At 38.9% G+C, this 13,427-nt stretch overlaps 1 protein-coding gene across 3 annotated transcripts in view; it reads right to left on the bottom strand.

The window, feature by feature from the left end:
- specc1 (sperm antigen with calponin homology and coiled-coil domains 1) overlaps positions 1 to 13,427 on the bottom strand; it is an 81,263-nt gene that overhangs the window by 54,673 nt on the left and 13,163 nt on the right. The window contains exons 1-3 of one of the 3 annotated variants that reach the window (XM_055043503.1): positions 12,867 to 12,906; positions 8,326 to 8,487; positions 7,428 to 7,563 (exon numbers count right to left, since the gene is read on the bottom strand). In XM_055043503.1, coding sequence (XP_054899478.1) covers positions 7,428 to 7,563; positions 8,326 to 8,481 — 292 coding nt within the window. In that variant the 5' untranslated portion in view covers positions 8,482 to 8,487; positions 12,867 to 12,906. Of the gene's footprint in view, positions 1 to 1,878; positions 2,292 to 7,427; positions 7,564 to 8,325; positions 8,488 to 12,866; positions 12,907 to 13,427 lie in introns of those variants that run through there. The other 2 variants (XM_055043502.1, XM_055043504.1) reach the window with 2 other exon arrangements.

Genomic DNA, 13,427 nt, shown 5'->3' with positions numbered 1-13,427 from the left:
TTTTTCTTAGGTGTAAAAAATAAACAAAAACTTCTGAGTCTCTCAAATCAAGATAGATATAGATCCAGATAGCTAAACAGGAATTACAATGGGGAAAGAATATTCAATTAAAAAAGTTCCCAAAATTGACACACCTCAAGAAATAGGGGCTGAAGAAGAGAATGTCCCCATGAATGCAGAAAATAAAAGTACCTTTGTGCAGAAAAGTTTAATTTTCTGAGTTGAAAAACAAATATTTTCCATCGGAATTCTAACTGGGAAAATAGAAACGTGCCGAGTTGCTCTACATAGATATTAGCCATTGACCAACATCAATTGGTTTATGGGCAATTGGCACTGGTGTGTGAGAATCCAACATGGCTTTTCAGACACATAAAATGTGAAAGTTGCCAGTATAATTACTGCGTTCGTATCTTGTGTAAAAACAATTTGTGAACATAATACTTCTGTGCTTGTTAGCGCAAAATGTAGAGAAATGTGTATTTCTAAAATATGTAGAAGTGAGAGCTAAAACTATGAGCCAATTCCACTAGTTATCTGACTTGCAGGCAGAAAGCGCTCGACTCGAGTGTCACTGTTCGAGCTCCAACCTCCAAGATAAACTGAATTCAGACAAACAGGGTTTCAAACATATAAAAAACTGAACATTTTAAACAAAATGTAAAAATGTGTACGGTTTTCTATCATGCTATTGTCAACTACGGCAAACAAAGATAAAGGTAAAAAAACACATAGCCTTTAATCTTATTAAATATAACATAAGGATTATTCTGGTTTACAGGAGTGTCAATAAAAATACTGAGAATGGGCTACATTTTTAACCTTTAGGTCAATTAGTGAGCTTTATACTGATTGATAAAGTATAAAGATAAAAATCTTCCTCCAAGATTTTGAAGAATCTTGGAGGAAGTTAGGAGTCATGAAGCACCACACCAAATACAGTTTAAATATTTACATTTTTTAGAAAGAAAAAAAAAAGATAACAGAAAACTCCAACCTTAACCTTTAGCCACACATTCCTGTTACCTTAGGTTATTTCTTTTCTGCTGCGAGCCATTTTGCTTTGCAATCAGAAAATAATTAGTTTAACAGAAATGATCTGCTGTGTAGATATTGCAGTAAAAACAGTCACTGTCGCAGCATAAACCAGGAGTTAACGTGTTGGAGCAACAGCTTGTAATTGTTGCCTTCTCTTCTGAAACAAAAGCGCTCCATCCTCCAGCTTCACCCGTCCCTGCATGGATGCAGCTTGTTTTTTTTTTTTGTTTTTTTTAAACCAACTGATACATACCAAAAGATGTTTAATAAGCAAATGTTCTAGGTTGTCCGACTCAGCAGAGATTAGAAAACTGCAGAAGAGCGTGGCTGCTTTTGTCCCTTGGTAAAACTAAAAGCTGCTGCCGAGTGCAGTTCAGAGTCACTTTGAAATGGAAATCTCGGCGCTCGGGGCAGAGGAGGGATGTGAATGTGAGACTGATGATAGCATCTCCTCCTGTGAGGTGCCCTCATGCTTACAGTAAACCCAACTCAGCGCTTTCTCTCCCCTAGACTACTATAGTGGGCACACAGGTGCGCATTCAGACCTACTGCATGTTTAAACACACCAACGCACACAAAATGTGTCGGCTTGTTTGCACAAATACCAACGGAAGGACTGCATGAAAAACTATGTTTTCTCCGAGCGCAGGGAGAGTGGTCCCTGCGCTCTGTTAGCGTGCGTCCTGTAGGATGCCATTAATCAGAACTTGTCTTCCAGCGAAACACTCAGACATGACAGGAGATTAGCTCAGCTCTGTTGTATTCTGTTGTTTTACACGAGCAAACTGGCGCGCACACACTGAGAGACAAACGAGCAATTTTAAGACACAAGAATCCGACCTGACTCCGTCTCCTCCAGTCTCCCTGCTTGGTTTCCCATGTTGATCCACTCCCTGACTCCCACACACTACAGAGAGGCAGACTAATCCAAGAATCTGAGACTGCAGGGGGGGAGAGGCGTGTGTGTGTGTCAGTGTCCGGACCGTCGTCTCCTCTCACAATCACCTCCAGTTCGTCACATGTCGACAAAAGCCATAAAAGATGGAAAAATCCTCGTCTCCCTCTGGTCCTCACCGCTTTTCTCCTCGTCTCTCTAGGACTGTGTGTGTGTGTGTGTGTGTGTGTGTGTGTGGGCATGTGTGAGGAGGCAGGCAGCGTGTAGCGTCAGTTCGTGTGAGCGTGTATGAATGTGTGTGATTGTGTTTGTCCTCCAGAGTGGTGACAGTATGTCACTCCGGCATGCAGCAGCCTTGTGTGCGCTTCATTATTGCTGTGATGACTGGGTTCAGCTCAGAAGAGGAGTGGCTTTCTCACAAATGCATGCATGCACACACACACACCTCCTCCCACTGCCGTCAGCCAGTTTACTCTCACCAGGATGAGGTGAGCGGAGGTGACCCACCTCTCTGGATGTACAGGATGATAGAGAAAAAAAAAGCCAGGATTTGGATTTTTGCCAAGTGATCAGTGCAGTTCAGTAACTGACAGGGTTTCCACAGATTCCACCAACTCACATGCAAGACTTTTTAAGACCTTTCTGACCATTGTGAATGAAATTTAAGACCTGTACCAAGAAAAATGACCTATTTTGTGTTGCTTTCTACATCCTTAACCCCGTTAGTGTCAATCTTTGGTTGGCAATAGAAGGCAGTCAATGTCAAAGACAAAAGTCATCCAGCCAACAAGTGATAAATTGCAATTACTCTCCATGACGGATAGAAAAAAACCTCATATTAGCAGCTAGTTTCTGATAGCCTCAGCCACCTTGAGTCACAGATAAATTAAGATGTTTGGGTGCCACTCCAATTTTTGCCTGAACAAAAGTCCAGCAAGAAAAAAAAACATTAAGAACTGTGATTAACATCTTTAAGGCCAACTTACATTTAAGAAAATTTCAGGCTTTATTTTTAGATGAGATAATTATGACTTTTTGAGGATGCTTGGACATCCTCAATTGAGAAAACTTCAAAAACGGTTTTAATCAAAAACAGAAAAGCCAACTTTATTTCTACTACTGCTAAGTTCATTTAAAATTTTGACTATTGTACTAATGGCAATGTTACGTATATGTATTGTTATTTTGCTTTTGACACAGATGAATGAATCAAATTAAGAACCAACACTGCTGGTTTTCAAAAACCCAAATCTAACATGCAGAAACTCACTGGGTAATTAGCTATACCTTTTAAATTCAAGTTGCTCTTTAATAAAAGCAAATTTTCAAAAGTTATGCCACATAAATAAATAGTAATATTGGTAGAATGATAATGAAATAACTGGAAAACAGAAGTTGAAATAAAGATGTTCAGCTTCTGAAAAACAAATACTGACATGAAAGTAAATAAAATGCTCTCAAGAGGCTTAACAGCTATTCATTTATCTAATATTATTCACTTAAAATGCTCTAACTAAAAGAGCCTTTAAAAGTTCCAAAATCCAACCCTAAGTAGACCGGATATGAATCTCTCTCTATAACAAGAGCATGTTCTGGTTCCAGGTCTTTTCTTGTCTGATGCAGAAGCTGCTGCTGCTTTTCCATATTGTCCTCTCCTGTTGTGAGAAGCACATCCTCCTCAGCAAACAAACACGTCTATAATCCATCTAGGAATTCTCCTCACCACAGGATGTCCATCTCTTTGCAGACCTGGTAAGACCATTGCAGTCTCTGTCTTTCAGAGACTTCTGTGTGGCCACAACATTTTAAGTTTTCTGTGAAGGTTTTCTTTCCAAGTTTGTTCCAGATACATTTACAATCCACTCATTGGCCCCTTTTATATTTAACCACAAACATTTCTCATATTGTAGAGAAGATATGCTTCACCCAGATAAACATTTTACACACTAAGCTGCACACCAGGGGTTAATTAGGAGCAACTATAAACAGGATTATAGCGTAATAGTGAATTACACCGTTCAATTGTACACAAGCCAGAACAGGAGGCGTTATACAGGACGCATTGTGATGGAATCATTTCTGCGTCCGTCTGCAGTCCAAACATGTATGTCGTATTAGCCGCTGACTGAGTGTCTATTTATCAAGCCTGAGTGCTTGTGCAGGCTGAGGCCTCTCAGTGGATTGAGTCACAAGCGGCTAATTTATCTGACAGATATGAGCAACTCAGGGAACATCGCTGTCGTTCTTTCTGTGCCTCCCAAACAATGGCATACAAGTAAAACAGGGTAGAGCTGCAACCACCTTACTCCTGACTAATAATCAGAATGGAAATCATCAAGATTATTTTAATTTATCATGTGATTAATTGCTTATTGTGTCAAGCTTGACCTCCGTTTCCAATCGTACTTTTTCCTTCCACTCCATTTTCTACGCATGACTTGACATTTATACTTCAACAATACCTTGTGAAAATTATTATAGAAAATTTAATTTTCTGAGAATAAATTTTGGGTTTGAGCCTTAATCCTCAAACATTACAAACAATAAAGGGTTGGCATGTTCTGCTCTTTAATGAATGAACCTATTACCTTTTAAATTTCCACGATAGTCTAACATTTTGACATGTACCTTTTTCCTAGCCTGAATAGGATGTGCCGTATGGATCTTTATAAAAGATTTAAACGTACGTCAGTGAGCGTAATAGATCAGATCAGACGGAGAAATAAATGAGTGAAGGGCTTCTTTGTTCAGTTCACACAAACATCGATGATCAGAGCGAGAGGAAATCGATTGAACAACGGCGAAAGCAAGCACCCATCAATGAAGAACACATTTATCCAGTTTCGTGCGCCCCGCGGTCATACCAAAGAGACTTTTCATTTCTGCACCAGGAACGTTTCTTCTGTTCTGTTGCTTCTCTCTGCGTGCTCCGCAGGGACTCCTCCCTGAGTGAAAGACCCCCTGAATTATTGACGAAGTGCTTTAAATAAGTCATCGGTGCGGGGCTGGGTTTTAACTCTTTGTCTGGCAGGAGGGCAGAGTCGGTAAAGCGCCAGATGGAACTGGAGCAACACTCCATTAGCAAAAATAACAGTTTTGAACTCATTAGCAGAGCCTGCTGTGAGGGCAGGCGAGGGAGGGCTCAGGCTGTGTGCACGCATGGCGGCAGCCAAGGATCTTAAGATGGTGTTCACAACCTTTCAGCCCTAAAATGACAGCAACAACTCACAAAAATAGAGTAAAATGTTTTCTTTGAGCTAGATGATGACAGAGACTTGCGAAATTATTCATTTAAATTTTAAACACTTTAGCATCTTCTCATCAAAGAGGAATTTTACATTAAAGAAAACATGGAAAATTATATGAAATTGCCCTTAAACTTCAAAATTTAATTAAACTTGTGTTGGTTCATTAAAATCCCAAAATGATGCACTGAAGACAAAATGTGAAGATGTTCAGGGAGTATGAAGACTTTTGCCAACATCCAAATGAGACTTAATGAACATAACACTTGCTATATAGTGATTATACAAACACAAACCCACCTCTGCTTGGAGTACTTGATAACATTTTAGCTGGTTTGGAGTCTGGAACGTCACTCCAAACCAGCAGTGTTTCAAACCAACCCTGCAATATCACCAAAGAAACCTAAAAATAAATTCTGCTACTAAATCCAAAACTGTTGATCTGTGAAATTTTGAAATGCTTTGCATGCGAGATTTGATTGATGGTTGAAAGTTTCTCTGGAATGTATCGGATCTCATCAATCACCCCACTGTATATTCAAATCATGTCATTTCCCACTTAAGGACTTCTAGCAACCATAAATTCAGACTCCCATGTTTGGCATTTAAAACACGAGGCCCCATAATGGCCGTCAAACTTTGCACACATGGTTAACCGCTGCCACTCTTTCAGGTGCCACGTCGCATTTTTCACACTTCACTTTGCTTGCTTTTTCAGACTGACTTGACATATCCACTCACTGTCTGGCTTCATATGTCTGGATGCGCAGTGGCGATCGTTCATTGCCTTTCCCACACCAGGTGCAAAGCAGCGCAGTTTGCCTGAGGGATGCTACAAGGAAAATTTGTAAAATTTGTTTAAACCCGCCTTGTAGTTTTGTTCAGGATTGGAATAAGCTTAAGGGTGTTGTGTCAATTTGAGCAATGCAAAAAAAAAGTTCATTAATGGAGTGAATTTATCATTAATATATTAACCAATGTGATACAAGACACAGGGGGGTTTATAGCTGTAATTTTGGTAGACTACCAGCAATTTTCTGGAAATCTAGGTCAGTAAGAGGATGTCAACTTTAATTATTTAGCATGAATTGCACAAAGCAGGAATTTGTTCTGGTCCTCGGGTGTGAAAACCTGACCTGTTGTTAATTAGAGCACAATCCAGCGAAAGTTGATCGGGGTCTATTTTAGTGTAAAAGGAGCGAGAGCAGGAGTTGGCTGCGGTTTCCTGATTCCTCCACAGCCTTTTGTCATGCAGTGAAAAAAAAAATTCCTTAAAAGAACAAAAGGTCGAGCAGAAAAGCATCCTGGGAATCGGGCAGCATAAACAAAGATTTCCAACACGTTGAGGGTTCTTTGAAAAGATGCACCAACAACCTCCTAATCTCCAGCTTCCTTGATTTCACTAAATAGAAAATTAACCAGATTTAACCAGGTCTTCTACTAGTTTTAGCTCATCCAATAAAATGTTACGCCGACAATCAATGGATGTTAAATTTTTCTTAAAGGACTATTCATATTTAGGCTTGTAAAACACATGATTTTATGAATGTGTTTTCTATTGATTATTGGGACAATTAATCAAATAAAAATATTGACATTCTGCAGAATTTTCACTTGAAGGTGTAGAATGTGTAATATTATCTTACAGTTTTGGCTTAATTACTGCCCTTGGCATGTTGTTCTTTCAGAAAATACCCCGTTTCAGAATCTGTATACTGTTGCTAATGATTATTTGATTACTAAAGTAGATGACAATTATTTCAATAATCACAATTAATCATTTGAGCCCTAATCATGACACGGTTATTGCTCGTCATGATTAGGGCTCGATTAGGCTCCAGTATAGGCATGTAGGATAATGGATGGAATAAGCTGATTCAAGACGTCATTAAATCTCCAAGGAAACCACTAAAGTTGGTGCTAATGGATAAGTAAAAAGAAAGACAAACTATTGTACATAAATTCCAACTACTAAGTGTAAAAATAAAGTCTCCATCAATTGTCATTAAAACATTCTGTCACTTTTAAATTATAAAATGGCTCATTAATACTTTTCAGGCAAGAACTTCCTCAAAGGAGCCTCAATCCCACTAACAAACAAGCGCAAACAAGAAAACTAGAGAAAAAGATAAATAAAGTCATTTTCAGGCAGCCTGTTGCCAGCTGCGCCTCTGCGCAGCGCTCTGTGGCCCCCTAGTGGCGGCATGTGGTCACTTCACCAGCTGAGCCAGAAGCTGCAGAGCGCCTACCTGAAAGGCTGCGAGGCCGGGCCTCTGCCAGGTCAGAGATTGCTCCAGTAGTGACGGTCTTCTTCATCCGGGAGCCGGCGGCTGCGGCTCCGAGGGCCGGCTTCGTCAAGGCATCGTCACTGCTGGCCCTTTTCAGCTACAAACACACACGTCAGGTTAGTGCCAACATTATACGCGTCTACTCCTTAAATAAATCCAAATGCTTGTCGAAGTCTCCTAATTTGCAAATATAAGTGTGATCAATCTGAGTGTAAATCCAGCTGTTTTGTGAAGGCTTCAGATGTTTGTTAGACAACATTAGTGAAGGAACATCATAATAGGGCTGAAATGATTTTGATGAATCGGTTATTGAAATAATGATCAACTGAATTAGTAATCAATTAATCCTTCACTGGAGTATACAGAATTAAAAATTCAAAGCAGTAATTAAGCCAAAGATTATTCAAAAATGTATACATTTTGAATTTAAAATAAATTTTCTTAGATGTTACATTAAAAATATATATGCTATATTTTTTAAATATTTTTAATACTGCCCAATAGCATTTTAATATAAGAGCCGTACACCTTCAACAGCTTCAACCTTACACTTATGAAGCGTTACCCAGAACTCATCACGTACCAAAATTCTGTTTATAAAACATTTTGCATCCAATTATTAATCAGCTAATCTAAAAAAATACACATATAGTCAATAAATCATCCCTACACTGTATTGATGTCATGTCAAGCAGAAAGGGATGGGATCTTTTCACATGTTTTTTTAGCTGCATCCTTTGCTACAAATGGTCAAATGTGCACTAAAGGAATGTGACAGTCATGAGTTCTAGTTCGATTGTAACAATCTTCTGAATAAATTTAATTTCAGGTTAAATTACACCTGGTTGCAGTGACTCACCTTGCTGAGCCGCTGGTCTGAGGCCAGCGTGTTGGAAGATCTGGAGCTCCTCCAGGCTGCAGAGGTGGAGGTAGGGGAGGTCAAGGAGGCCTGCCTTACCCGCTCCTGGAGCCCCGGCTTGGGCAGCCCTCCCTTGGTGGCGCCCGATTTAAGCATGGCTGCCTGTTTGGAGGCAGAAAGGCTATATTTAGCATTTCTATATTTCATTTTTACCACCGTGCTTAGTGACTTTTGTCCTAATCGATTCTATCTTGAGCTTGTTTAATGATTATCCTAGCAAAAACAGACTTCTCCCCTTTAAGCTGAATAACTTTTTTCCTTTAAATATTGTTATATAATTATCCAGGTTTGGAGCACACAATGCCAATAGGAAGCACAGAAGAATAGGGACAACTAACCTATAAGGTAGCAACACCGTCTTGTGGCATTTTCAGCTGTTCCAAAATACACAGACGAAGAGCCGCTTTAATAAGTAACACCATTGAACCGCTTCCTGACAGAGGAAGGTAAAGGAACAGCCTCTCTTATCTAATTTGCTCAAACTTGGAGGAACGTACCAAGACTTGACACAACATGCACATAAGTAGCAAGTAGGCAAGCAGATGGCTGAGGCCATAACGGTTATCTTTCTGAAAAATATATGTTTTTAAAAAGCCACACAATGAGGGGTTTGTGTTTCCATCCCTAGCAGGATGTGGTCAGCGTGTCTGCGCTTTATGTTTCAAGGAAAAGCCTTCATCTGGGGAGAACAGGAGGGCACTTAAACATGAGCATGCCTCCTGTGTTGTTCCCTGTGGCCAGGCTGATTTATTGATTAGGGTTTTAGCAACTTGATCTCCTGAGGCAACCGGATAATTCATGATAGACCAGTTACGTGACACACACACACACACGGGTTTATAAGTCAACCGCACACTTATGAAGCATTATAAAGAAGCACTGTCATTTACTTCTGATTATCTGCACCAAAACGTGTATTTTGAGTGAATATCTGGAGATGAAAAGCTGAACAAAACATGCCTGAACCATTCTAGAGAGTTCTTCAGAGTCATGATCATTTAAAAAAAAAAAAAAAAAAAAAAAGGATGGCTGAAAATACTGGATGTATTTTTAGGCATCCTTCAGGTCTGAGTGTGAGCATGCAAGGTTGTTAGTCCTGTCGGTGCCCAGGGTGTTCAACGCCTTTCGCCCAATGACGCTGGAGAATCAACGGTGATAGAAATTAAAGGATGGCTGGATGTTAATAGGGCTGGGCATCTACTGCATCTTTTATTGTGGAAAACCTCGTATGTTAAGAATTATCATTCGTTATGTCAAATGAAAAGCAAAACTGAAAGCATCGTTGGAAATGTTATCGTTCCCATTTTTGCATTTCACAAGATTATGAATAAATATCAGTGAGTTGGAAAATATAATTAAATGTTAGTTACTGTGTGCCATTCAGTGAAATAAATCCCACCTGTTTAAGTAAGTGGCATCCTGAAGAAGCCTTTTTCAAATGGGAAGTTTTCTGTAGTAGTATTTCTGTTTGTGGGGCTAAAAATGGTGATACATACCTCAAAAATATGTATGTTTTAAAATAATAATTTTTATCATCATAATAATAGTACCACAAAATAGCATCGGCCAACCATCGTCTCTAAGTTTCTGTTCTCGTAATATTTCTTCTGATCTTCTAGTCACTAAATTAATCTTTACTGCTTTATTAGTAGCTTTGTGTTTTTCATACTTATTTCATATTTTCAGCACATCAATCAGTATAAAAGCCGCTGCATACAAATCTGAACATAGTTAAAGACAAAGTATAATAAAAATATCCTTTTAAGTGATACTGAAGGATACACAATCTTGTGTATCCTTTGGCAAGGATACACAAGATTGTGTTCATTTTTTAAATAATGCATTATGAGAAGATGGAGGATGTAGTCTGCAGTTACAGAACTAGGATAGCAAGTTTAATATTTTACTTCTCGTCTAGAAATATTGCTGGTATACGCATGACATACAGGTCATAAGATGATAAAGCTACAAACACTTTGTGAAAGAGTCTGTTAATTTTTTGTGCCAGTGTTTACAGAAAAGTTTAGAGGAGTTTCAGGGCTTGCCGATTGTCCTCAGTGTTTTGTGTGAGAGCATGTGTTTCTCTTCTGGCCCATCAGATGATCCTCAGGACTTCTCGGGGCATTATCCTGTGACTAACTCCTGCCTGAGAAGGCAGTCCAACAACCTCGTCTCAGGTCATTTCATATGAGTTTTACTGCCGGGCACAAGTTTGACCTGCTCTGATCTCAACATGGGCAAACAGAAAAGTTGTGATTTGAGATGTTATCGTTCCGGATACTGAATTTATATTTTTCACAAAAAAAAAAACAACAAAAAAAAAAAAAACAGAACGATCAAAGCTAACCTGGCAGCTTTGAGAGTAAAAAAAGCTCTTTGGCTTCACCTCTTTTGGCCACTGCGGGCTACATTCTGTGACCTCGCCATATTGCACTGCGGATGTCCGATTCTCAGGAGCCAGAATGGTGTCCCATTTATTTCCCAACGACCTACAAGCTGTGAAACCTCAATCAGTGAGGCTCCGTTCTCATCTCTTGAACGACGCAAAAGTTTAGATGAGAAACTGATCGCCATTTAGCTGACAATAGAAATCTAGAAAGAGAGACTGGACTACATTTTTTACAATCTGATAAAAAAATATAAAAAATTCACAGGCAGAAAAAAAGGCATGGCTTTGAACATGACTTGTAAAATCCTGAACATCGACCCTGCTCTAAAGAAAATCCAAACTTCATATAAAGGCAAGCATAATTTGTGGTTGTGAAATAAGTCATAGGTAGTCATCTGTCTTAATTACTGCTAAAAATAGCAGGTTAAATGGTAGGCTGAATATGGGACAAAGTGCTGGAGCAGTTTTATGGACGACACTACAGAGAGGAGGGAAAAGAAAAAAGGGAAGTTATTTATACACATTTTGAATATATATTTATTTACAGAAATAAATGAAGGTTGCCAGTGGAACCAATTTCAGAAGGCTCAAAAGTTGGTATTTTTCACAAAACAACCATTCGATTTTCCATCTGACTCGAAAACCCATTTAAAAAGAAAGTTTGTGGATGCACAACATCAACTGTGCAAATGTTTCTGAAGTAAGGTATTAATCTCACACATAGCCTTTTTCAGCTTCACTGAAAGGCTGTCAGAAATGCAATTATTTTCAACCAGTTCAATAAGTTAGTAGGAACAACACTCTTCACTGTGGACGTTGTTGCTGAAGGAGGAGCACTCAAAATTCAGGCGTTCCAATGTTGAGAATCTTAGAGTTAAGGCAAAAGTTTCTGGGGAAAAACAGACTTTTTGTAAGGCTACCTGCTGCTAGTATCTGATGATACACTCCGTATCCATTTAGTTTTAAAATAATATTTTAAAACTCCTCCCTCTCTCACACACAAAGTGTCACCTCATCTCTTGCTATAGATCATTAAATTTTTTATAGATCATTAGATTTTTTTTCTGCAGTAGAGACAGAAAAAAAATGGTTTTGCAAGCTGCTTCTGTACACACACACACACACACACACACACACACACACACACACACACACACACACACACACACACACACACACACACACACACACACACACACACACACACACACACCTAAACAGAAAAAGTAAAATTGAACACAACTATGTTCCAATTTGTTATCCAGAGTTTATTTTTCCACAGTCTGCAATTTTAACCTTCAGAGCAACTGCAAAGCAATAAGTAGAACATATTAATAATTATTATACACATATATAGTAGTTTTATAAATCAGCTACAATGCTTGTTTAACTTAGACTCTACAGCAGTGCAACCAAGTACTCCTACCACTTCAAACACTCATTTCATGTCAGCATGGTTCAAATAAGCAGTAAAGACGAACACATGCACCCACAACCAGGAGCTCTACTTGTAAAACAACATACATCCTGTCAATATGCTTGCACATCTCAAAAAAACTACAGCTATCATGCTGATCAAAGGAGAAACAGCAGTCCTGCAAAGCTGTGGTTGCAAAATTAGCTGCTTTCCTGTTGTGGTTTTTAATCAGGCATTTAAAGATAGTTTGATGTTCTCTTAAACATCTTGAGCGGTTACTAAGTATGACGATGCTACATTCAGTTCATGACAGTAGGTGACTTAGTAAAAAAAAAAAAAAAAATTAACATAGAAAATTAATATTATTGCAGCAAGGTGTAAATAACATTATCTGCTGTATGCCACTGTTCCTAAAAGTTGTGCGTAGCTCTTATTTCGCTTTTGGAGAAGCGGCAGAGACGAGCTGCCAGAAAAGTCAGAAATCAAGCTGAAAACATCTACTGCCGATGTTTTCCCAGACTGTCTTACTCATTATGTCAAGTTCAAACTTTTTCCTCCCCCAGACATTTGAAAACCAAACTCAAACCAATTTTTGATCTAAAATAATAATAATAAAAGAATATCAAAACAACAACAAAAACATACAGCATGTGACATCTTGAGCAAACCACTCACTTGTTAAGTAGCAGGCTGTCTGGAGCCTGTGTGCTCTGCTCCACAACTGAGGATTAATATCTGCCGCTCGGCCCTACAGAGCAAATCGGGGGGTGAAAATGAAAGGACACGAGAAGCGGCCGACAGCCTCCACACAGCAGGCAGAAAGAGGAAGAAGTGCAGGCTGCCTCGCTCTCTTTCTGCTTCATACAAAGGAGAAGCGTGTCACAGAGCTGCTGCCATGGGCATGTTTCTGTTCTCACCTCTCAGTTTTACACTTGTGACTAATAAGGGTTAAAAAAAACACTACAAAAAATTAATTCCTCCTGATATTGTTGGTGTGGTTTCTAGTGCAAATAACTTGGTACACTTGAAATAAGACGAGGCTTTTCAGCTTGATTTATAGCTTGTTTTAAGTGAATCATTTCTTGACACTGATTTTAAAAAGTACTAATTGCCAGTAAATAATCTGCCATTTTTCGCACATCACAAGTTAAACATATTGCTCATAAATTGTGCTCAAAAGTTACTTGTAAGTTTGTTTTTTCTTATTTCAACTGCATAAAGATATTTGCACTTGAA

This window comes from Poeciliopsis prolifica, unplaced genomic scaffold (genome assembly GCF_027474105.1).
Source record: "Poeciliopsis prolifica strain line A6 unplaced genomic scaffold, Auburn_PproV2 SCAFFOLD019, whole genome shotgun sequence".
In the NCBI taxonomy this organism is placed as follows: Eukaryota; Metazoa; Chordata; class Actinopteri; order Cyprinodontiformes; family Poeciliidae; genus Poeciliopsis; species Poeciliopsis prolifica.
This window is presented reverse-complemented; position numbering and strand designations above follow the sequence as displayed.